Raw genomic sequence first — 23,963 nt, forward strand, 5'->3', positions numbered from 1 at the left:
GGAATTTAAACGAAACCAATATTTTTCAAAAGTTCAAATGCCAGGGGTGGGGGGGGGGGGGGATGTTAAAGTTTTGAATTGATTAACACATAATGCTCAGTTTGAGTTCACCTCACTACTTTCTCTTGCACTGCTGAGTTAATTCTCTGGACAGTTTTGGGCAATGTTTTGTCTTAAGACATGAATGCTAGCTGAAATTGTGATGCTGAGGAGTGAGAAAAGTTTAGGCCACGTGACCTATACCTTCTGACACTTCTTTGCACATAGTAACAGGCAGATTCAAAATCAGTATCCTCAACGCTTTGAAATGATACCAACAACCTACCAGAGGGGAGGGGGGAAGGTGTGGTCAACTCAACAGAAACCTACAATCCTGGCCAAAAATGTTGCGACAATTTCCAAAATTCAACACGCAATACCTCCTCGCTCCGCTGCCCCATGCAATGTTTTCATGTTGCCGTGTTTATGTACAGTCAGAATGAATTCAGTGGCTATTAGATTCAGATTTTCAGATTTTTTTTATTTATGCACTATTTCAATAGTTTACTACAAAAGGAAATTACAATACATCACAAAAGTAACATAAAAACAACATTAAATTACATAAATCATAAAGGTAAAATGTGCGCAGTGACCAAAGGAGCCTAGGTTTTTGAGTTGGTCACTGCCACGTGCAGCTAACTGGGGTATAACGTGCACACGACTAGCAGCACAAAACAAAAGACAAGAAAACTTAAGAGTGCATAAAATCATACTACAATTTTTACATAAAAAAAAACAATGGAAATGATAATTAATAGTGAGGGCAGAGAAATCAAATGCTCAACATTGCTTGGGGGAGGTTCAAAAATTTGCAATGACAACACCACCAAGCCTTGTAGCGACTGTTTATAGATGTCCAAAAAACACAAATGTACAAATATTATGCAAAAGCCATTTTCGTATCTGTCCTGAGAAATATTGGCCAGGATTGTAGCTTGGCCACTAAGCTAGTGTGGGCACCAAGAAAAATGATTGCTGGTGTATTTTGGTACTGAGGAGCATTCCTCGTTTCATGATGATCTTCCATTTTACATGTGAGATTCCTTAAAGGGGAAGTTTTAATTGGGGATTTTGACCATTTTTGGTCAAGATGGTGCAACAATACCCTCACTTAGTTACAAAAATAACCCTGATATGGAGAGACGCTAACAGAATTCTTGAATTGAACAACTTGAGATTTGTCCTAGTGCATTTTGGAAATGAAAATACAATCCTTTCAAACCCTATGTATCTATGTCCAAAGACACTCATCAACAGCTGAAGTGATCTATAACAGACCTAGAGCATAATTTTGAAGCTTATGTCAATAGAGGGGTTTTTGAAATGACACCAAATCTCAGTGACACTTCCCTTTAAAGCCTGACTTGAAACTCTGTAAAAGATATGTTGCATCAGCTAAACACATTCAGAATGGGCTAAGGTGAGAAGCATGTAGAGTTTTGGTCAGACAGTCAGTGGTGTGGGGATAAGTTGGTCTTGCATCATTGTTTCCTTGGACAATAAACTTTGCTCCATATAGTCTCTCTTTATCCAGATGTACAAATGGGTACCAGTGACATTCTGATCGGGGTAACCATGCAATGAACTCACATCCCATTCGGGGGGGGGGGGGGGGAGTACTAATACTCCAAGTTGCTTTATGCTGCAATAACCGGGTAAGGCTTCAGCCATGTACTGGTAGGCTTGCAGGGTGATTTCACCTTTCCTTTATGTTCTGTAGAATCAGGTTTACTTGTAACTCTGCAAGGCTCAAGTCAGTTTTTGAGCCTTGTTGTTTATAGTACGCAGTATTAAAAAATCTTCCACTGTGTGTTTTTTCTACCCAGTACACACTGAACAATGTTATTCAGTAATGACAGGGTCCCAGAGTGAAATTATCTCAACTGTCAAGTTTCTTGATATTATACAGAAATCTCTGATATTCTACCATATTATGTTTAATTAACACATTTCCATATAAATATGTACTTTTCCATTTAACAATGTACTTGAGAATTAGGGGATATTAGTTTCTGAATCAACCAGTGAGGATCCAAATATACTAGGAGTCACGCATTAGACTGGACACGAGATACACAAGTTATGAAATAGATTGTAAAAGCAGTTTTGATTTTGAAACACGGAAATATCATGGTTTTGCAACCCAGAAATATCGTGCAACACCAGAGTATAGCACCCTCCCACATTGGCATCATTTCTTATCATATTGTTATAAAAGGCAGAATGCTCTTCAGCTAATCGATTAGGTTGTGCGCAAGATATTTTTTCACTTTTTTGAAATGAGTGCATACCCATATTACATTCCATTCTTTCTGTCTACTTCCAGTGATTACCAAAACGGTGGAGCTTCAAGTGCCTCCTACAATACTCCTGATTTCTGGTCAACAGTGAAGATTCTTAGAGAAAAATGAATCAGATTAAGCACAAAGATGTAGGCACTTGCATACCGAAGTTGGGACAAAACAGAAAATTTGGTCAGGATGTGTCCTGTCTCATCAGAAGACATTGTAAAAGCCATACAAGAAAATAATGTAAGTATTATCCAAGTTTTGTTAATGTTGTTTTTTCTGCTTGTTACTTTCTTTCTTTTTTTTTTTAGTCATTTTTGTTCTGTGAAAGTAAGACATCTTTGGGGAAGTAACGGATTTATTTTTTGTTCTAACCTTTCTACAGAACTTCTACAAGGTACAGCAAATAGCCACACTGAGTCCGGGATGTTTCGCTCTAGTCATGCAAATAGCTTCCGATCCCGTGAAATACCACACTTTAAACTAGTATACCGGAACGGCAGTGAATGCTGCCTTGGGGAGGCAGGTGAGTGCTGTTATGATGAGAATAAGAAGGGAAGGTTGAAAGAGTTGAAAATGACCCATGGGGCCTATGTGAAACGGGAAAACGCAGTGATGATAAGAGACGTGTATAACAATGGAAATGTGTATTTAATGACATGTTTAAAGTACAAAGGAAACAGAACTTACTATTGTAAATAGTGTGATTTTACTTAACGGTGGAACAGACTTCTGACTAATACTTTCTGTTACTAAGTAGTGAGCGTTCCTAAAACGCCCTTTATTAGAGTGATGACATAAAACCTTTGAAACAGCTACAAGGCTAAAAATATCGGACATTTGAAATGTTGTTTCCTGTTGTACTTGTTTATTTCAATTGGTAAGATAATGAATCTAACTTTTGTTTTACGGGGCGTATAAACATACACCAAGTGATCAAGTTTAGAACGAAGCGTGAAAATTCACATCAAAGGAAGCAATGGAAAACTAAAGTTTACTGACCTTGCAGTGAATACAATGATTCCCGTAAATAAAAATCTGATAGAAAATAAAATGTTGTTTACATGTCAAGCATGTCATTTGAAAACGACAAACATCCAGTAAAACATTTGAAATGCGTATGTTATTCACATATTCGTGACTTAGGCTGAGCTTCAATGCTGTTTTGTCCTGCTGATAAAAATGTAATCAGAAGATTGCATGATTGGAATTAAATACGCTGTCTCAACGATTTCGGCGCGGCGGGCTTCGAGAGTTCTGAAACATAGCTAAACATGAATAATTCTTCTACAAATACAGTCCTTGTATGCATTAGTTGTGGTTACACACACCTTGGGTTTGGGGCCTTCCAGAGGGTAAATGGCTTGGGTTCGGTTTAGCCCAGGTTTCATGTTTCCCTGATGTGGTTACACAGTAAAAGAACTCCCCTCGGGGTAAAATATAATTAGATATGATTTCACAATGACCATGCAGTTTGGCGGGAAACATAAAAGGAAACATGGATGACACGAATTGTGATCTTGTAAGCTTAATTTCAGTGATCCTCCTGATAATTATTCGACAGTCCTCCATAAATATAGCAATCCAACAGTTTTTTTGCGAGAAGACAGCGAAGAAGGCGCTTCCTACTACGTTACCTGCAAGGTTTGTCGGCGTTTTATCTATCTTTACGAGCTTGTCACGAACTTGCTCCTCAACCAAGAAGGGCTTGGGTATTTCCACGACCACAGAATTGGTTTGAGCAGCTTCTAAATAACAATGCACTCGATCATTGGTGGAAAGAAAACTTTAGAGTTTCTCGCGATACATTTGAATATATATGTCAGCTCGTTGGAACGGCACTTCAGCGACAGAACACTAGGATGCGAGATGCCATTCCAGTTCCAAAGCGCATTGGTGCAAGTCTCTGGCGACTAGCTACTGGTGAGTGTTACCGCTCGTGCGGACTGATGGTTGGGTTGGCAAAACTGGCTGTCGTAAAATGTTGCCATGAATTTGTCCAAGAAATCTGCCGACATCAAGACGAGTTTATCAAGTTTCCATCTACTACAGCAGAGATAGCTAAAAAAATTGAAGGTTTTGACAATAAAAGTAAAATACCTAATGTAGTTGGAGCAATAGACGGAAGCCATGTTCCTATTAAGGCCCCGAAAGTTAACCATGAAGATTACTTTAACCGTAAACATTTCTACAGTTTTTTAGTACAGGGAATAGTTGATGCCTCTGGCTTATATTTATCCGTTTCAACCGGTTTTCCTGGAAGCCTACATGATGCTCGGATGCTACGTTTAACTGACTTTTATTGGGCTGCTGAAGATGAGAATATCCTAATGGAACCCACATTTGACTTAGGCAGAACTGTAGTGCGCCAACTTATCGTGGAGACACTGCTTATCCAAAAAAAACCTGGCTTATCCGACCATTTAAGGAATAATGGTGGTATTACGCGACACCAGAGGAAGTTTAATCAAGAGGTATCTAAGGCGAGAATAGTATCGGAAAACGCATTTGGTATGACCAAGGGAAGATGGAGGGTTTTACTTAAGCGCCCAGACGAAGACAGCGACAGAATACCCGACACTATCATTACATGCCGTGTGCTACATAACATTTGTATTTTACGAGGAGATAAAGTCGACATAGATGATAGTGATGATGATGACAGTGACAATGATGATAACGACAGTGGCCCCCCCTCCCAGGCCGCTGCTGCGGTTCTACAAGCCCTTGTTCGATACGTTGCAAATCAATAGACAGTACCCCCTTGATTTTGTCCTCGTTGCGTTCTAAATTATAGAAGGTTGCAAAATAAGTATAAATTTTTGATTTGCAATTCATTAAAACAATTATATATTTGATCGGATTGATCCGAACTTGAAAGTAACAGAAGATTGAATATATAGTACTGTGATATAAAATCAATGAAAATAGCGTAAAATGTACAGTCACGGGATAATCACAGGAAATCAGGCTAGTTAAAAACTGAAATGTATGTTATACTAAAGAAACAGCAGATGTATAATTTTAGAACCTTCTTGTACTTTGTCTTTCAATTGTAATCATTTCACAGCACTCTGTGTTTCAGTGTCCACTGAATGATATTCAAGATCAATTAAAATTTCTTTATACAACAATCAATAAACTGTTTTTTTCCCCTTTGAATGAAAACTGAGTTAGAAGCTATTTTTTGGAAGCAAATATGTCCCCAAGTTTTCCTAATACAGACAAAACAAATTCTTGGTGTTGTCGTTGCACTTCTGACTGAGATTTGAGAAGAGCTTCTAAAACTCTCTCGTCGTTCTCCTCTGATCTTTTAATGGCGTCTTGCTGAGCCTTCATCATGTCAAGGATTCCTAGCTCCATGTCATCGCCGCTAAGCCTTTTGTTCTTCTTTTTGGATCCTTTCTCCTCCTTTTGCCCAGTTTTTCCAGTTTTCTCTGGGTCCGCAATTTCGCTTTCAGCTGTGGTGACTGGCCGTTTCTCTGGTTTCTTGCCACAATCTTGATTTCTGGTTGATAAAATGTCGTCGGTATCCTCAGAGTTATAATTTGTTTCCTTGACAAATCTTGGATTGACTTTGTCTGACGAGCCATAAATTCGTCTATGTCCTCGTAGTGTGTGAAAGTTTTCCGTTCCCTTCCCGTCTGATGGTTGTGGTCGCATACATTTTTGTATTTATCCAAGAGCGCCCGCCACTCCTCCTTTAGCTGTGCTAATGACTTTTCCGACTCCACACCATTGCCCAAGCACATACTTTGAAACTGCTTCAAGATATCTTCCCATATGTTTTTCTTGCCTTGACTGCTTTTTGTAGACTTAAGTCTATCGTAGTACTCCTTTTAGGCGGCAATTAAGCATCTCTCTTCGGTTAACGACCAGCTACTGCACTTGTTGCGATCGTCACTTCTGTTCGAGGTTTCACTTGTTGGACTTGAACTAGCACTTTCCCTGTCTGGTTCAAACTGAAGGTGATTGCTAGCACTGGGCAATGGGTTCTGGTATATCGCGTAGAGATTTAGCATCGCTGGATAGTGCGGTAGAGGCTGATTTTGGGTTCGGCCAACATCAGACATGTACAGGGGATTACCAGTGTGATTTCCCTGCTGCCGTGTCTGGTTTCTTGATTGATATAAATACCCGTTGTAGTAGGGATCTTCGTTTTGACGAGCGTTCCTATAAACAGATAAACAAAAAGATTACAACTTGATGAACTTCGAAACTGATAGTCTGAAGAGAAAACTCGTGAAAATAAAGAAATAAATACTCACAGTGATGCACGAAACCCTGCCATGTCGCGTTGTGGTACCAGTAAGCACGAAATTAGCCAAGCGTATCAGAGGTCAACTCAGAGCATAGCAAGCCACTTCCTGTGTTAGCTACGTTCTGCATGATGATTGGCCAAGCCACCTCAGGGAGCAGATAAACCGAACTTTTCAGTTCGGGAACTCTCATGGGAAGTTCTTTTGTTCTCTTTGACGTATCCATGGAAATAACCCAAAGGCAGTTTCGGTCTGGGAAAAGCGGTTACACACAAAAACATTCTTACTTGTGGGAAAATGCCAGTTACCCACGGGTAAAAGGGCTAGTGTAACCACAACTATTATTTGCTTTTTGCATGAGGTAGTGTTCAAATTATAGTGTAAGTACGTAGCTTGAGTGTCTACGTTTTGCATTTAAAAATGAACAGAGTTGGAAATAATCAACGCAGATAAGCTTACGTAATCAACAACACAACTTTCAAGAATTTGCCCTCACTTTTACCTCCAGGATATACCTGACGGTGGCATTTCAGGGTGGAAAGGAATTCGCACAAATACCCCTCTGTCACCAAAATTCACCATTACCACTGGAACCACAAATACTCCTTTGTTGCCAAAATCCGTCATTACCTTAGATACACCTCATGGTTACAAAATTTGACATGTTTAGTAAGAGAGTAATGTTTTTGTTTTTGTTTGCGTGACATTTTCGGTCGAACTACATCAAGTTTATCGCTAATATGATGCCTTAGCGAATCTTTTATCATTGACCTGTCACCAAAGACTGGACTAACATGCATGCTCAGATACTCCTAATACAACGACGCCCAAGTAAATGCTCCCACAGCGTCTTGTTTTATCAAAGTTTGGGCATGCTCTGCAAAGTTTTTCCCCTGGAATGTGAACACACTACCACGAATCATGGTCTTTTCTATAGTGGTCAAACATTGTGTTGCAAACTTGTGTCAAATACAATCCATTTGCTTATTTGATTTAAATCTAAGAAAACATTTTCACGGAACCCTATGATATTTTGTTGTTGATCTGATTAATTTTTTCATTTAAATTTATAGACTATAACTAGTTTGAACATTGTGAGCATTAATCTCATTGCCTGCTCACCCTTCTCATTCTGTTTTTTGTTTATCACGAAGGTGAAGTCCAAAACGTTTAGCCTATTAGCAGATCTGAATTCCCTCCAACAAGGGTCCCCCAAGGTAAATTCCTCTGTTGGTGTATTTCCTATCTATATTGACTACTTACAGAAAACATCAGAAAGAACCTATAATATCAAGCAGACTAATTTTCTTAATTTACTGTTAACACATCCCTTTTCATGTTTTTGAACAATCCTTTCAAATTTGCCTTTCTTTATGAAGAAATTCTTGTGTCTCTTCAGTGGCTATGGGTTCTTATGTTTCATTACGTCAGATCATTTAAAATCAGTGCTCCTATTCTAAGAAAACATCCACTTTTGATGGTGATAACTCAAGTTGAGGAATTCCCTGTTGTAAAACACATACTTCTTTTCAGAGTTTAGCAATTTATATTTTTACTCTTTTAGTCATTGGCTTGGTCAGACGAGGCATTTGACATTATAAACTTCTTTGATGAAAACAAGGATACAGCAAATGCATTTTTTGAAGCTGACATTTACTCAAAAATGTCAGAACCTCACTTACTTGACTACAGTGTAGCTTCTGGGGTGGACTGTGGGTTATCTTCTGGGTGTTTTTAATGTTTTGTCCTGAGTGAGGTTCATTTCGATAAAACCAATAAATTGAATGTTTTGTGAAACTCTTTTTTTCCCCATAGGAATTCCAGGGATGCCGACAGTGATGTTGATGACAATGATCGTGAGGATGGGAGCACTGCCAAACATGCAAGAAAGGTAAGTGGAGAAGATCCCATCGATTGTTATTTTACTAAAATTGACCTTTGTGACTTGATGGCTGGACAGTGAGGGCAACTACAGTACTGCTCAAGAGTAAGTCACCACCCTCTCGCAAGACGCGATTCTTGTCTCCCGAGACAAGGTCCCGTCTCGCGAGACGCGATTCTCATTTTGAGAGACGAGAGTCTCGTCTCTCGAGATGGTGAAAAAACTGTAAGTACATTTTCTAAGGCTTGACTTTATTGCGAGAGTTTTGCGAGAATATCAAGTTGAGTGTCAGTGTAAGCAAACGACGGCAGCGAATAAGACTAGCGAACTTGTTGATCTGTCTTTGCCCATTTATTCGGAAGTGTCAGGTTGGAATATCGGAGCTAATGGCTAGTAAATCTGCAGAACCTTACTGAAGCGTCTTCGAGTAAATGTAAATAAAATGAAAATGTAATAAACATTATAAGTTGGATCTTTTATAGTTTTTTTTTCTATGAAGCCATTGCGTTACACTTTCTTGAACACATTGAGGATGTCGTATGTTTCACTTGCAAGTTTGGTTGATTGGTTTTCAAGTGCAAATCAATTGTTTTGTTGGTATTTTACACATACAAGTTCAATGTGTTTAAAAGGCTAAATCACAATGCTTTGCAAATGAAAGTTTCGGATCAAAATCTTTGGTTTTGAAGGTTTAGATGTAAGCGCGGCGCGGTAACCTTTGACATCTTCGAGTTGCCGATATGCAGATTCGGTGCACAATGAACTAAAATCAATTCTGAACCAGAACTTCACAGTTTATGCCAGCTCTTCAACAACGTTACTGTTTTCGATTTTCTTTATAAATTATTTCACAACTTTGTTTTTTCTTGGTAGAAATCACATTTGCTTTGATTCCATAGCGCTAATTAGGAAAGCACGATACATGTCACATATGCAAATTTGAACCGCATAACGTTAACTATATTTCCACAGTTGACCCGTATAAACTTAAGTTCTTTGATGAATCAGGAATCAAGCTTCCAGATGTTGGAAGACCTAACTACTGTCATTCTCTTATTGGCACTCCAGCTGTTGAGATCGTGCAGTACGCAACTTCTCCAAACATTACACTAAATTTAATGTGTGGTCTTGACAGAATTGTTTATGCCAACACAGTTGAAGGTAACAGCAATGCGCTTACTTTTCTAAATTTTTTCGAAGAAGCAGCTTCTGTTTATCTTCCCGATGGTACACCGGCGTACAGTTATGGTGATCATGTAGTTTTTGACAACACGCCAATTCATCATCACCGAGCAGGACAGGCCCTTGGTGAATGGTTGGATGACACTGGTTGCACAGCCGTCTATTTACCAACATATTCCCCCAAATTCAACCCAGCCAAACATGTTTTCAACAAGCTAAAGACGATCCTGAGATGCTTTGAGTATCGAGAACTTTTGAGAGACAGTCTGCATGTGACAGTTCACGAAGCACTGAAGGAAATTACGCCTGGAAATATGAGAGGATTTTTTGCCTATAGTGGCTACATTTAACATGAAGAAACTCTCATTCTTTCTAGCTTTTCATTCTATGATCAAAAGGCAGACTTTACATATAAATATTTATTGTCTGAAATGAGAAGCAATAACTGAGTGAGACATCAGTCTGCGAATGTAAAGTGTTAATTAACTGCACGTACACTGTGCGCATTGAGAAACAAAAAAAAATGACTTATTTGAAACTCAACTTCTGAAATTGTTAATTGAAGTTGAACTCAGTAAAGAACGTACAGTTTATGACCAATAGTAAAACACCTGTAAACACAACAACTTAACACTGCCACAACACTGCACTCGAATGTCACGCAATACTATACTATGGAAAACGTCTTTCATCTCTGTGATTATTCCAATAATATTTCAAAACTAACACAAGGTAGTACAACGGAGAACTGAAATTGTTTTCTTCGAAGTGTTTATATTGCTAGTAGCTAGCTCAGTCTGGTCAGGATTATGGCTTTTCATTGCTACTAGTATTTGAAGCTGTGAAGCTTGTAAGCAATGACTCAGTCACTGCTTACAAGCTTCGCAGCTTCAAATAGCAATGAAAGGCCATAATCCTGACTGGACTCACAATTGTTTTCCACATTTGAAGGGCACATCTTTAAACTTTCTTTCAGTCCCAACTGGAGGTGGCGATTTTCTTCTTCCAAAGTTGTAGGCTCGTCCAACAGTAACTGAGGACCTCATGTGGCGACAGAAGCTGCGCTAGTACTGCTGCTACTAGGTCTTCCGTAAATTACGCCGTGACTGTGTTGTATGGTAGCACTGTTGGACAGCATGCCTTTGCCAGGAAAATTGATTCCTTTTTGCTCCCACAAGTCTCTCACCGGGTTTATGGAGCGATCTTTTTATTTTCTCGACGGTTCCGAAATTACAGCGAAGCTCTCATTGTATTCATTTAAAAGTTGCTGCATTTCACTTTGAAAGGGAATTTTACCGTGACAAATTCTTTCTAGTTTTCTCATATCAGTGTTTACTACGAGCCAGTTGGGAACTCTTTCGCCGGTCACCGTTTGCCGCAAATACTTTCCTTTGTTGCTGTTAATCAGATCCGATTGTACTTTAGTGGCAAATGTATTCATACTAGTGGCAAAACGTTCGTTCTTGAAGCGAAATCTTCATCCAGTTTCTTAAATTTGGTCTTAGTGGTTTTAAGCTCAGCTTGCAACGATTTATGGTATCTTTCCTCGTTGGAATGTTTCTTTATGTCTTTACAAATTGTCGTGGAAAGGCAAGCAGAAAATGAACACATTGTCTTGTTATGCCCCGAGGTATGACAATTGGAACACAACGGCTTGGTATTTGCAACTAACCCCTTGAAACTCATTTCAATTTCCGAAAGTTCATTTTCTTTCTTCAGCGCTATTTCTTGCTGTTGTTTCTTGTCTGATTCAAGTTTGTTGAAGAATTTTTGCGTTGGTGTTTCATACTGAAACATGGGCTCGGAAGTAGATAATTGTTCGTCCAAACACCTTGATGCGACTCACTTTTGCTTCTTTCTTGCATTGTCAACATCTGTTGTACCTTTCTCTGAATTAGCAACTGGTGATGGTGATGTTCAAAGATGCTTCTGAGACGTTCCGTCGGCCATTTTCCGACCTGGGCGGCGTTAATGCTAATTCGTTCACCTTTAGTGTTATTCGTTTCAAATTTTCTCTTTCTACTGTTGCCGTCTCAATCATATCTATGAACGAATCTAGATCATCCGCAAGAAGTTGGAACCAGTCATTCCCATCGAGGTACTTCAAACCTACCACACTCCTTTTTCTTAGGCTTGGAAATCTTTCAATTATTCGTTCTAACAAGGCCTCCATAGTCAAAGCTTTAACCTCCTCTGTACTCATAAAAATCTTTATCCATTTTCCACTTGGACCCACAATTTTAAAGACGTATCTTTCCATGATTTCAGCGATGTTTTTTTCTACTAGTACAATAGAAACGGCACCAAGCAGCGACACTTCAGACAAGCGGCCGCGGCGACACTTCAATGGCGGCAAAGTCACGGGGCCCCAGGAATTCATGGAATTTGTTAATGAAAGTGGGAGGGGTGGTGATTCGAAAATTCGGTCCCATTCCACGCATCAATGGTTTTCGTAGTATTATAAGAGAAGACTTGTTACAATATTTTAGATGATATGATAAACTATTAGATGATAAACTACCAACGGCATGTGGTATTAACTATAAAGAAAGGTTGCATTGCAAATTGTCCCATCAAAGGAGGATCATTGAAGTGAAATTATATCCCTTATTCCCCTGGAGGTATTTTTTTTCTTAATCCATTTGTGCTGAAAGCATGGATCCTTGCATGGGAAGTTCATGAGCCTGGCGTTTCTGCCCAGTCCCAGTCTCTGTTTATACACTTGTTTCAGACTTTTCATTTGAAGACCGTGTGTATGAGAGACCAACAGAAAAAAATGACTATTATTGCAGTCTAAGTATGTACATGCATGTATTTCTAGTTTTTGTGGTGACAAGGAAAAGCTTGCGGAAATTTTTTTTTTCGTAATGTAAATGTAATTCAAAGATCTGGTTAATGGGAGGACATTTACGGTTGCGCTGCAATCCACGTAAAATTGGACAGCTCGGTCTTTGATAAGCATCTGCGTGTAGATTTCTTTTGATTCTTGCATCACAACATTAATGGTTTCGGACTTCAACCATACAGTGTCAATGTAATCGGAGTCGCTACTTTCAACTTCTTTGACGGCATTCGCAGTACTATACCTCCTCTTTTGGTGGCATTTGTGCTCAAAGTGATTCCTTCTGCCACATGATTTGCATTGCTTTCCCCATGCTGTGCATAAATTTCAACGTGCTGGGTGATTTCCACTGCAGTTGTAGCAATCTGTGATGGTTTTCAAACTGGTGGTGTTTGATTTCCCACATACCACGTGTGGCGCATTCCTCAGTCGCCTCGAACTGCTTTAGGTTTCTTTTGTATGGTGACTTTGTTGATACTTTCCTCTTTAGGTTGCTGGCCCGTAAGCTTGATTTGCGAGGTCGATGCTTCCTCGGTACAGCAGATGTTGATGCATTTTTGAAGGCTTAATTTTCCTTGCTGTAGTAGGCGTTTTGGCATGTGAGCGCCATGAATACCAAGCACGATTCGGTCGTGAATTGGCGAATCCTGCAGGCAGGAGCAGAAATTACACAAACAGGCAAGATAGTGCAGATGTGTAACATATTCATCCACGCTCTTTACTTTTACTCTACTTTTGACACCATGTTTCGTAATGTACATATAATTCAAAGATATGGTTTTATTGGGAACGCTTTCTGTAGGTTCGATCAGAACAACATCGTAAAAAGAGTTAAGAGACATAAACATTATGTAACAATAGATCATATGACTGGCGTACAATTTCATAGACATGTGCTAGTTACGTAACAGTTTTTCAGAGGGATTGTTTGATTATCTCCCAGACATGTCTGATATTGAACCAGACAAATAGGAATCAATATTCCATATGCAAGCAGTGCAATGCAAAGTGAAGTAACCCAGATCAAAACTACACCAGCAAACCAACAGGCATTCTTAGATCACATAAATGAAAAGGCAAAAAAAGGGGGATAGCCCCATTAATGATCACCAGTAATGTTAGTTTCAACTCGTAAAGTGTAAGCAAGAGAAAAATATGAAATATCTGAAGTAGAAAATTATACAACTTCGTGACATAAGAAAGATAAAAATATTACCCACTTAGAATTCTAGTTGTAACAGATCCTTTCATGATTTGGATTAAACGCTGCCAGCATGTAATGAGTTGTAACTTTAAGTGATAAAGTCACATGCATGCCAGACAAATTGGGTGTTCATTGGTCTCACAATCAGCCTGGTGAATGAAACACATTTATCCCATAATCAAGCAACAATTTATCTGAGCTTATGGGTGAATTGTGAACTGACAGCATCCAGTGGTACTGCTACATGTAACTGTAGAAAAGCCAGTAAAAACTTGCAGTCCTGAACGCATCACAATGGCAGTTATTTTGTGTGATACTTGTTTGCAGTGCACTCTGGATGACATAGCTAGTTTCCAGGTTTGCTGAGATGTACCGGTAATCCATCATCCACTGTACATAAAATGTACATGTTGTCTAAATTTTTACTCGTATGATGACAGAAATCAATTTTCAAGGTCATCAGTTAAGAAGTTGATGGCTTGAATACCTGACTTTGAGCAGTGACCATAGAAGTTCTTAAATCTGCAAACTTAAATAAAATTTTGAAAAAATTTTATTTGTCAAGGAAACCAAAATAATCATTTGCACAAGGTTTGCATCAACCCCCAGTGCTAGCACCATATGATGTTAAACTGAATGTGTGTACAGTGAACATGAAACATAAATGTATACTTCAAGCACATTGGCATTGTCTTGCAAAAGTTTTCCTTCTTTGGTCAGGAAATAAACTGGACAGTTGCAACCTTTCTGTATCTGAAACATGTACTGGAATCCCTTAGTTTGTGTTACAACATTTTCTGTAGGCTCCATGATGCTTTCTTCAGGCTGGGTTTCAGGGTCTTTTAAAGCACCACTTGCAGGAAATGTACAAGAGGGGACTGTTGGCTCCATTTCCATAGTTTCTGCAATGCTACAACTAGTGACAATTTGGTGAACCAAACTTGTTAGAAATGTGACTTCTTCCTTCTCCCACCAGACATTGTTAAGAAATTTGTGAAGGCATGAGTTTCCAATACCATCCAACATTGTTGTGAAATTTTATCAAAATTGATGAACATTATAAATCATTAAATCATTTATTAAATGATACAAAGTTTACAGTCTCAGCAACTGAATAAGATGTCTAAAAAGATAATAACATTAGAAGTGCAAAAGACTTATGAATAATTAAAATATCATAAAAATTATCTTTTGTCACACATAACCATATGCTATGTCGTTTGATGAAAGAATCCTTAAGTCAATGTGTCCTACATGTAGGAGTATCAAAAAGTTTCTTATCCCTTCAATGTCTCTGATGAACTGACTTTAGTGCTAAAAGACAAGCAAGTTTTTGGTCTTTGTTATCTATCATGTTATCCATCCAACATTGAGCAGTAAAGGTATTTACCTCTAAAATGTGATTAGATATGATCAGGACACATGACAAAGGACCAAAAATGTCTGATCCAACGTAGAACAAGGCATCTTACCGTGCAGCTTTGAAAACCATGAACACTTCATTTGATTCCGACAATTATCAATTGTTTGGGTAACAATCAGATGGGAGATGAAACTGAAACAAACGTAAAATAGCTCTTAGTCACGAAACCATTTAACAAATGTTTTCCTAGTACACATTTACCTCTTGCGATGCTTTTTGTTCTCCCCAGCAAGATTCTTTAGTCTAGAGCTGTCATGCTATGCACTTTTCGATCCAGTCAAAGCTGACAAGCTTTGAGACAATCACAGTACGAAATGTGAGGCTACTATGCCTTTGACCATTGCACGATGCTCTATGTATACGTGTATACGATTATATTTTATCTATCTCTATCTACACCAACTTTACAAATGACTTCGAAAGACAGGAATCATTGCCATCAAAAAGTCTAGTTTCTCTGATCTAGTTTGCTTACTGTGTGCCACAAGAATCAGAAAAGAGTGAAGCATTTAACTTTATTGTGAGCACACTAAAAACCGATTGACCAAAAGATAGAGGTCACAAATGTCGTCCTAAAGGTCAAGCGAACCTTGTCAACTTCAGTGCCAACCAAAAAAGTACTGGACAAGAAAAAAATGTTGAATACTGGACACAGTCCAGCCAGGGTAAAAAGAAGCAGTGCAAAGAAGACGGTAGGATCTCAATTGTGGCCAAGTGGCAAACCAGACGTGAGAGTGCCAGATCAAAAGGAAACCATTGTGCTTCTAAAGAACATTGCCCTAAAAAAAATGGCAGGTCATTGCTAACACCGTACCAAAGCTCTGGGAATTGAGGCTTTAATTTGTAGCGTAAGCTGAAATATGTCCACCTTTTTTTTTTGGCTGAGCAAAACAACAGACCTAAATTTGGCCGACCTTCACTCTCCATCTGAAACTCCGCTTTTCACCATTTTTGAATTGTCAACACGACCAGGTGAAGAGTAATGACGTAAACACCAAATTTAATATCCACCAATCAGCAATTTGCACCAACTTTTTCGATGACGATATTCAAATTCCTGAGACATTGCTACAAGCTCGAGAGCTTGCTTGCATGGTATCAGTGAAGGAGATAACAGCCATTTCTGTGGAGTCACCCTCACAAACTTAAGAAACCGGCACTGACAAGGGCTGAGAAGCTGCCTGCTTGTTAAAAAAAATGTCAAAGATAGGTGTGGACTGCTCTCTCAAGGAGCTTTTAGATTGGTGGGAAGTTAGAAATTGGGTGGTAATTGGCCGTGTCCTCAGATTTGCTACTTTTAAAACACAACGCGGACAGATTCCCATTCAAGTGGAACATGTCCATTAGTTAAAGATATGTTAATCAATATGGTCATAAGTTTGGCCATGACATCAGCTGAGTCCTTCAATAACTGAGGAAGAAGTCAATCCAGACCAGCAGCTTTGTCAGTCTTGAGTTTCGTAAGCTGGGTGCATGTAAACTGCAATCATTAATGGTTGGCATGGGCTTCATGAACGACTAGAAAAGTTCTTTAAAAAACAATTGGCAAAGCTTTTGAGAGTATGAGTATATGACCAACAAAGTGTAGCCGATTGTCAACTAGTACTTTTGTGTTTATACCAGTTGTCCAACAAGAGATAGGTACTGGAATTCTCACAGAATTTGAGAGCAAGATAAGTTGGAATTTCTGGCTGTGGTAACAGGCCACATATTCTCTTTCCCTGAACAGTATGGAGGCACCAACATTGGAATTCCATTACACAAGAACGACTTGACGGACGTGGCCAAGTTGTTAGTGGTTACAGGTGGAGGTGTGTTTGGCTTTCTTTGCCAATGGTGAGGATGGAAAATGTGAACTGACGATTTGGTCATGTTTCGAAAAACTCAAAATGTATTTCACTGGATTTTAAGTAACCTGAGGGGAATCCTACAAAGACAGTGGCAAATGTGACTGTATAATTTGAACCTTCCTAACTAAGAAGGTGGAATCGATCATAATTATGACGAGCTAAGTCGGAAAATGTGACTGAAGATGATATTAATGGGCTATAAAAACAACGCTAGCCATATATATAAATGTGAACCATTTTTATGATTCTGGATCCATAACCTACAGGAACGAAAGCCATAGCTTAAAGGTCTTGTGCCAATTCATTTTGCTCTAGATACTACTATAATATTAGTCGGGAGCCTTTCTAGAGAGCTAAGAGCAACAGGGGACAAAACCCAAATAGTAGCAAAATGTGAAATTTTCATGAACAGCGAGAGACACTTTGGAGTAGGTCAGTACACAACTTACGGCCTGGAACATAAAGACTGACTTGAAACATTTCAAAATATGCCCTAATAGGTCAGATATGAAAGGGCTGTGTCGAATAGTTGAATACCGGTAGTTCTTTATTTAAACATGGTAAAAATCCATCAGGAGTATAAAAATTAGAAATAACCAAACTATCCTAAACAAAGTGCAAAAACTTACTACAACTAATCTAGTGTAGTAGCTGAGGACTGAAAACCCTAAGAATCTGATTATACTTGCCAGCATCAGATCTTAACCTATTGACTCCTACACCGGCCAAAACCGGCCGTCCCTCGCGCATGCTCCACGCGTGAAACTCGATACGTTCTTCCTCCCCTCCTGGAGTTTTTTTGGTCCTGAAAAGGTCACAATAGCTAGTAGAATGATAAACCAATCAGAATCTGTCTTTTGCGCATATTTTAAAGCATTTTAGGGGGTAGGGGAAAGGATCCTTTTGAACCTACCGCATGGAGCTGAGCAAAATTACAAAATGGTGCCGTGCGTGAATCGGTCCTGAAGTTTCAAGACATGTTTTTTTTTTTCATCTTTTAAAGTAAGTACATCTTTTTTAAGTTCACAATGGAAAGGAATAACCGTGAACAATAATCTACCATCAAAAAAGAGAACTTGGAGGCGTTAAAAAACAGCGAAAAGCCGTTTCGCGTTGTGATCTCTTCGATTTCCACGCCGCTACCGAAATATGCCTCAAAAGTTAAAACCGAACCGCGGGCTTCAAACGGAGTTTATAAGACCAGGACAATGGTGACAACACGGTAAATGATGTTTTCCGATGTTGAGATGCTTTTTACAAATAGTTTAAGTGATGATTTGAACCAGAATTCTGTAACTTCTGTAATTTTCATCACAAGCGTGCCCGAATTTACTGCGAGTGATCGCCTTGTACAAACACGGAGCGTCTTCAAATTATACATGCGTGTTTGCACGCACGCAAAAAAACTGAAAGTTTTTTGCCTCTAATAGCAAATATATTGTTTATTTCAATAAAAAGTTTTGTTGGAAAAGCTTTTTGTTGATTTTTGTGTCTTTGTCAATTCATATATTCGTTTGAGAAGTGACAGATGCGTAATCAAGGACAATTTGCATAACCGGGTTGAAATTTGATATGCCAAAGGTCTTCATCAACATGCCGTGAATTTTAGCAATTTTTGCGTTCAAGTGTGTTTTTCGGCAAATGATTAATCGGTAACCATATTATTTTACGTCGGAAAAGATTTGTTTAATCATTCCAGTTTAATATTCAGTTAATTTTGGAAGCCAAGAATATTTATTTATCTACTGCGCAATTAACGAGTAAAACTGCTCTTGGAAAAAGGTAATTTATGCAAAAACCATGGAAACACGACAGGAGTCAAAAGGTTAAAGAACTTAATAAACTGCACGGCCAGCAGTGATGACCCTTTGGCATTCAGATGAATGCTACTACCATTTTAATACTGAGACGTCAGTAACTGAATTATCAATATAAATAGTTATTATCTCCTGCCAGGAGCTTGACTATCTCATTGACTTTGGTGTATTAAGCGTCGATGTTGGCATCTGTTCTGTAGACTATACCCGAGAGACCAATGCTTGAGTTAGGAACCTTGTTTTTCACTTTCAATACAAGGCTCTTGGTATCAGCGACACTAAATCAGCAGACTCTGATGGAAGATTGTCAGTACCAGTGTGGATTATGACACAGGATGGATCACATGCTACAGGGATGTTGTCAACAGCTTCAGCTATTTCACTAGTGGTTTTCCTGGGATATGACAATTTGTGTACATGTCTTTTTGAAAGCTTGTTTTGATCAATGTGTTTTATCACTGAATCACCAATTAACACTATGGGCCTTGCTCTTCCGACGTCACTGCTCTTGGAGTTATTTACACTAACTTGAGAGATATTTGCTTGCATTCCAGACATGCATTGGCCTCTCAGAGGATACTTGACTTGAAAGAGAAGAAACTTGTTAGGCCTGATAGCGGTGATGACTGGTTGGAATTTAGTCGAATACCCGGTTCGCTTCAGATGAATCAACATGTGATTGTTGCTGTTGCCGTCTATCTTTGTTATTTGCAGTACGGTTGTCCACTTTTCTCACATGCACTTGTACCTCACGTCTTAGGAGCTCAAATCTGTTCTGAGTTTCTATGTTGTAATCAGGCAAAGGCCGTTGGATATGTTTGTCATTCGCACTTTTCCCAAGTGGGCCCACTTGTGAGCAACAATCACATATCTTTTGTTGGTGGCATTTGCCTTTGCTTCTTTCTTGCATAATGATCTTCATTGCCAGCTTAAGAGAATCATTTTCTTGTTGCAAGGACAAAACTTGGCTCTCATAGGAAAAACACTTTTCCTCCAACACCTCAATTTCATTATCTTTTTTAGATAATGTTGATAGCACCTTCTCATACATCTCTTTGTAATCGAGAAGCTCGGCGCTAAAAGCGTTTTTGTGTAATTGGCATTTCATCGACCTTTTTTTGAAGGATAAGTAAATCTTGTTTTAAGCCCTCGATATTGGCACTGATCTCAGAGTTCAATCACTCCTGAATGCTGTTCTCAAGTCCTGTGTCGGTGGTTGACCATAATCAGAGCCAGAAAGTTCACATCTGCCCGCCATGTTATGTCAACAGTAATAATAATGTTGTATTATGATAGATTCCCATTTGCATTGTAACCTGATTATGAGAAACTTTCTTTGGTTACAACGGCTAAGAAGGAGTGAAAACTTCTTATAATCCGAGGCCAATTTTTAGCAGCTTAATTTCAGGGCCAACTTGAATTTCTGTATAAATAATGTATATAAATAAATAAACTGTTACAAAATGGAATAAAATCCAGCCAAACCCAAACAAAGTTTGTTGGCAAATTTTTGGAAAGCCAGGTTATGCTCCCAGTCATTCACCTGTTAATTTTATCACATCCAGTGGATGGATTAAAAAAATCAGATACCATTTTAATCAACAGTTTCCAAAGACATCATCTCACAAAATACTTATTACAACTGTGCTTTGATTTAAATTAATCAATTGTGCAAACTCTTCAGTGGTAACTGGCAGCTTTCTAAACACCACTAAAACACCAGACTCAGGTGGTACGTTTTTGGCAAATTGTTTAATTAAGTGCCTTGTAACAGCATTGATTTGCACTTGCTTTCTTGTGTGTCTTCCTCTATTGACAAAGTTAGATCATCGTTAATGGCGTTAGATTCTTTCTCCTTTTTACCTTCAAACACTTGAAAAAATCAGAAGAAGACAGAACAAGATTGCTAACATTTTGCTTTTTAAATGGAGTTCACTGTGGGTCGTCAAAACACTAACAATTAAAATATATGGAACTTTAAAACTACTTAGAGTACTAAAACTATACAAGCTGCATAAAAATTACAGAAAAAGGTTTCTGGAATAAAAATGTCTTCAGTGACTTCTTAACCCTTATCATGCTGACAATAGGTCTGCTAAGTCCACAAACTGACTGCTCATAATCTTTGAAGCAAGTTTGGTCGGAATTGGAGCGTGTCCTGGACCAACAATGAATGCCTTGTCCACTAATGGTGGGAAAAGCGAACTACCCAAGTGGCGGTCACCGGTGATGCAAAAGACAGCATGGGCTGAGCCGAGTTAGAGCTGGTGGTGGCTGATGTGGATGGGAATTTAGACACAAATGCCGAAAACGTCAACTTACCTGAAGAAGCAGCCAACAAGCCCGCAATTACCATGGCAGGAACAGAACAAATGTTGGATGTAACTACTGAAGGAGGGCTACATACAGGGGCTGTGTTACCCCGGATTACCACGATGTTGTTCGGCAGGGTGTTATTGAACGCTTGGGAGATAGTGGACGTGATGTCTTTTGAAAAAGGCAAGGATGTTCCTGCGGTCAGGACTACCACGGTAGCAGCTTAAGAAGGTGAAGATGTGCATGTAGAGGGGATTACGCCCACCAACAAGCTGTTGTAAGTTGAGCACGGGTGAGCCTTCCGAGCCAATCAATGAATGGACAACACGCCAATACCAAGCTAAAAAATGCCTCCAAAAACCCACCATAAAAAACGAGTACTGATACACAGACAGCACTTGTGTAGAACAAAGCAAAGGCTGACTGCTAAGAAAACACTTTCAAAGAAAAACATCCAAGAAAAACAAAAACGCCCTACAGAAGGCGATAAATCCACCACGTTATGAAAAACGCTGAGAAGAGTAAAGTTTCGATCACGCATGCCTAAATTGCAAGAGAATACCGCTGGCCAAGTAACTACCCGCAGACCTGAAACAGTAATGCTATGACAAATGCCCAAACCCTAACGTCATCACCAGTGCCCAAACTACACACCAATAAATGCTAACGCCATGACATCAGGGAGCAAACTTGCCCCAAGTCGTTAACTAAGTTAAATTGCATTTAACCCTGTATAAATTTCTTCCAAAAATTATCTTCACAAGCCTAAAATGGCAAACAGAGTTAAACCCTAGTTCAAGGACAGGTCTTAAACAGTTTCACAGCTCAGGAATAGCGGGAAGTGGTCCCACAATCTCCCTTAATGGCATATTCTGGAGTGGAGGCTGGTCCACCCAAAACCTGAGACACCAAACATAAGACACAAACACACCTAAACGTAAAGAAAAGGAAAAACAATATGCAGAGACGAAATGAGTTTTGGAACAAACTCCACTAAAAACGAAATAAATTTGGAATAAAAAGTGTCACTGGCAGAGTCTCTGTGTGAAGTCATGAGCTGTGGTGACATGGTGGTAGAGAACATAGGAGAGCGGCTTAAAAGAAAATGAAAACTGGACACATTTTGAGTAAAGGCTGCTGTTGAGACAGGGGAATGATGATGGAAGTTAAGGATAGCCAGGAAATTTGCTACAGTTGAGATGCTTTGGCCAGGGAAGATAGAGGTTGTTGAAGTGGCGGATGCAGTTATATACATGATGACAAACAGGACGGCTTGGCAGTAGTTGTGGAAGACCTGAGTGGCTCAGTAAACAGTATGGAAGGTGACTCAGGCAAAAAAAGAAGAGTGAACCAGGAACAGTTGATGTGAAGGAGAGGTATCAAGTGGCTGATTATTTCTTTGTCAAGGTCCTTTTTTCTTCGCGTTGGGACTGATGTTTCTTAACTTGTATTACCTAAAATATTGTTGGACACTGGGATGACCATCTTTCTGCACTTTGGCTTGTCCTTGGTTACACCTCTGGTGCCCACATCTTTAAACACTTGAAAAATCAGTTGTAGACAGCAAAAGATGGCTAACATTTTCCTTATTGATCCGAGATCACCAACTGCTTTGGCTTGGGTCATAAAAACAATAACAATTAAAATATATGGAACTTAATATTACTTAGAGTATGAAAACTATACAAACTGCGTAAAAATTACATATAGCTTTCTGGAATAAAAATGTCTTCAGTGACTTTGAGATCCGGCAACAATCCCTCAAACTGACTGTGAAATCTTATCTTTTCATCAAACCCAAATAACCTATATATCAACTTAACCCATTAACGGCCGAGGCACCCAAAACCGGCCAATAAAATTCGCACGTCCGCGCTAGGTTCCTGCCTCCCCTAGAAGGGATAATTTTGTCCTCTATTGTTCTAATTGTCTTTAGAAAAGACTGACCAATCAGAATCTATCGTCTGCGCGTATATTTTTAGGTCTCAGGGGGGTCTAGACACAAAAAGGTTTTTGTCTTCCGAAAATATCAGATTTCATCGATAATGGCGGGCCACGCGCTTTAGGCTTAAATATTCAAGACGCCAATTTCGCATTTTCCGAAGGAAAACACACCTTTTTGAAACGGTAAATCGAAAGAGGAACTTCTAAGGAATACTCGACAGTTTCAACAGTGGAAATCCAAGCATTAACGGCGAAGAAATTATGCTTCGAGGAAAATTTGTAGTTTTACCGAGGCGACGAGCTGGCGGACATCTCAAATCATTATTTTCGCCATGGACTTTCTTGGTTATGTTAGAGCGTTTCTCGCAATACAACTCACAAAGAATTACAGGTTTGATTGTGGATTTGTACTGAAATACTATTCTAATTGATCGATTCTTCGTATTCCGAACAGTTTTCGCAAAAGTTTTGAAAAACGTGCTCCGCACGGGTCGATAAATTCGCTTCAAAATTGACTCGCAATTGCTTCAAATCGCTTGCGAGTCGGTCGCCTTGCGGCAAAAATTATATGCGTTTTCTTCTAAGACCTATACAAAGACTTATTTGAATAAATGTTTTAATTAGGAAAGCTTTATTGCCTGTTTTTCTTTCTATTTTCATTGATGAAACGTGATAACTGCCTAATCTTGCGTAAACAAACACGTCTCCTCGAGAGCGGATCAAATTACTGCCATGTGACGCGAGGATCAAATTTCATCAAATTTTCGAAATTTTTACCTTCAGCTTTGTTTTTTGGGTAATCTTTAATTCGCAGGTAGGGTATTTTATTCGACAATTAGAAATTCTAGCTATTCTAGACCAAAGGAGTGCTGGTTCTTTGACCCAGTAAGTTGTCAATTTTTACTGCACATTGG

General features: G+C 39.1%; 2 protein-coding genes and 1 pseudogene across 2 annotated transcripts; 2 read left to right on the top strand and 1 right to left on the bottom strand.

Annotated features, from left to right (window-relative positions):
- Positions 1-4,192: 4,192 nt before the first annotated feature.
- Positions 4,193-5,083, top strand: LOC146470551 (uncharacterized). The gene has a single exon (XM_085121944.1). The coding sequence runs from the start codon at positions 4,193-4,195 to the stop codon at positions 5,081-5,083; it is 891 nt and encodes a 296-aa protein (XP_084978070.1).
- Positions 5,084-5,510: 427 nt separating this feature from the next.
- LOC146470552 (uncharacterized) lies at positions 5,511-6,621 on the bottom strand (annotated as a pseudogene).
- A 2,382-nt stretch (positions 6,622-9,003) lies between these two features.
- Positions 9,004-10,003, top strand: LOC146470553 (uncharacterized). The gene is made up of 2 exons (XM_085121945.1): positions 9,004-9,025; positions 9,444-10,003. The coding sequence occupies exons 1-2, from the start codon at positions 9,004-9,006 to the stop codon at positions 10,001-10,003; spliced, it is 582 nt and encodes a 193-aa protein (XP_084978071.1).
- Positions 10,004-23,963: the final 13,960 nt, after the last annotated feature.

The sequence above is a fragment of the Pavona decussata genome, unplaced genomic scaffold (genome assembly GCF_977016875.1).
Source record: "Pavona decussata unplaced genomic scaffold, jaPavDecu1.1 SCAFFOLD_114, whole genome shotgun sequence".
Classification (NCBI taxonomy): Eukaryota; Metazoa; Cnidaria; class Anthozoa; order Scleractinia; family Agariciidae; genus Pavona; species Pavona decussata.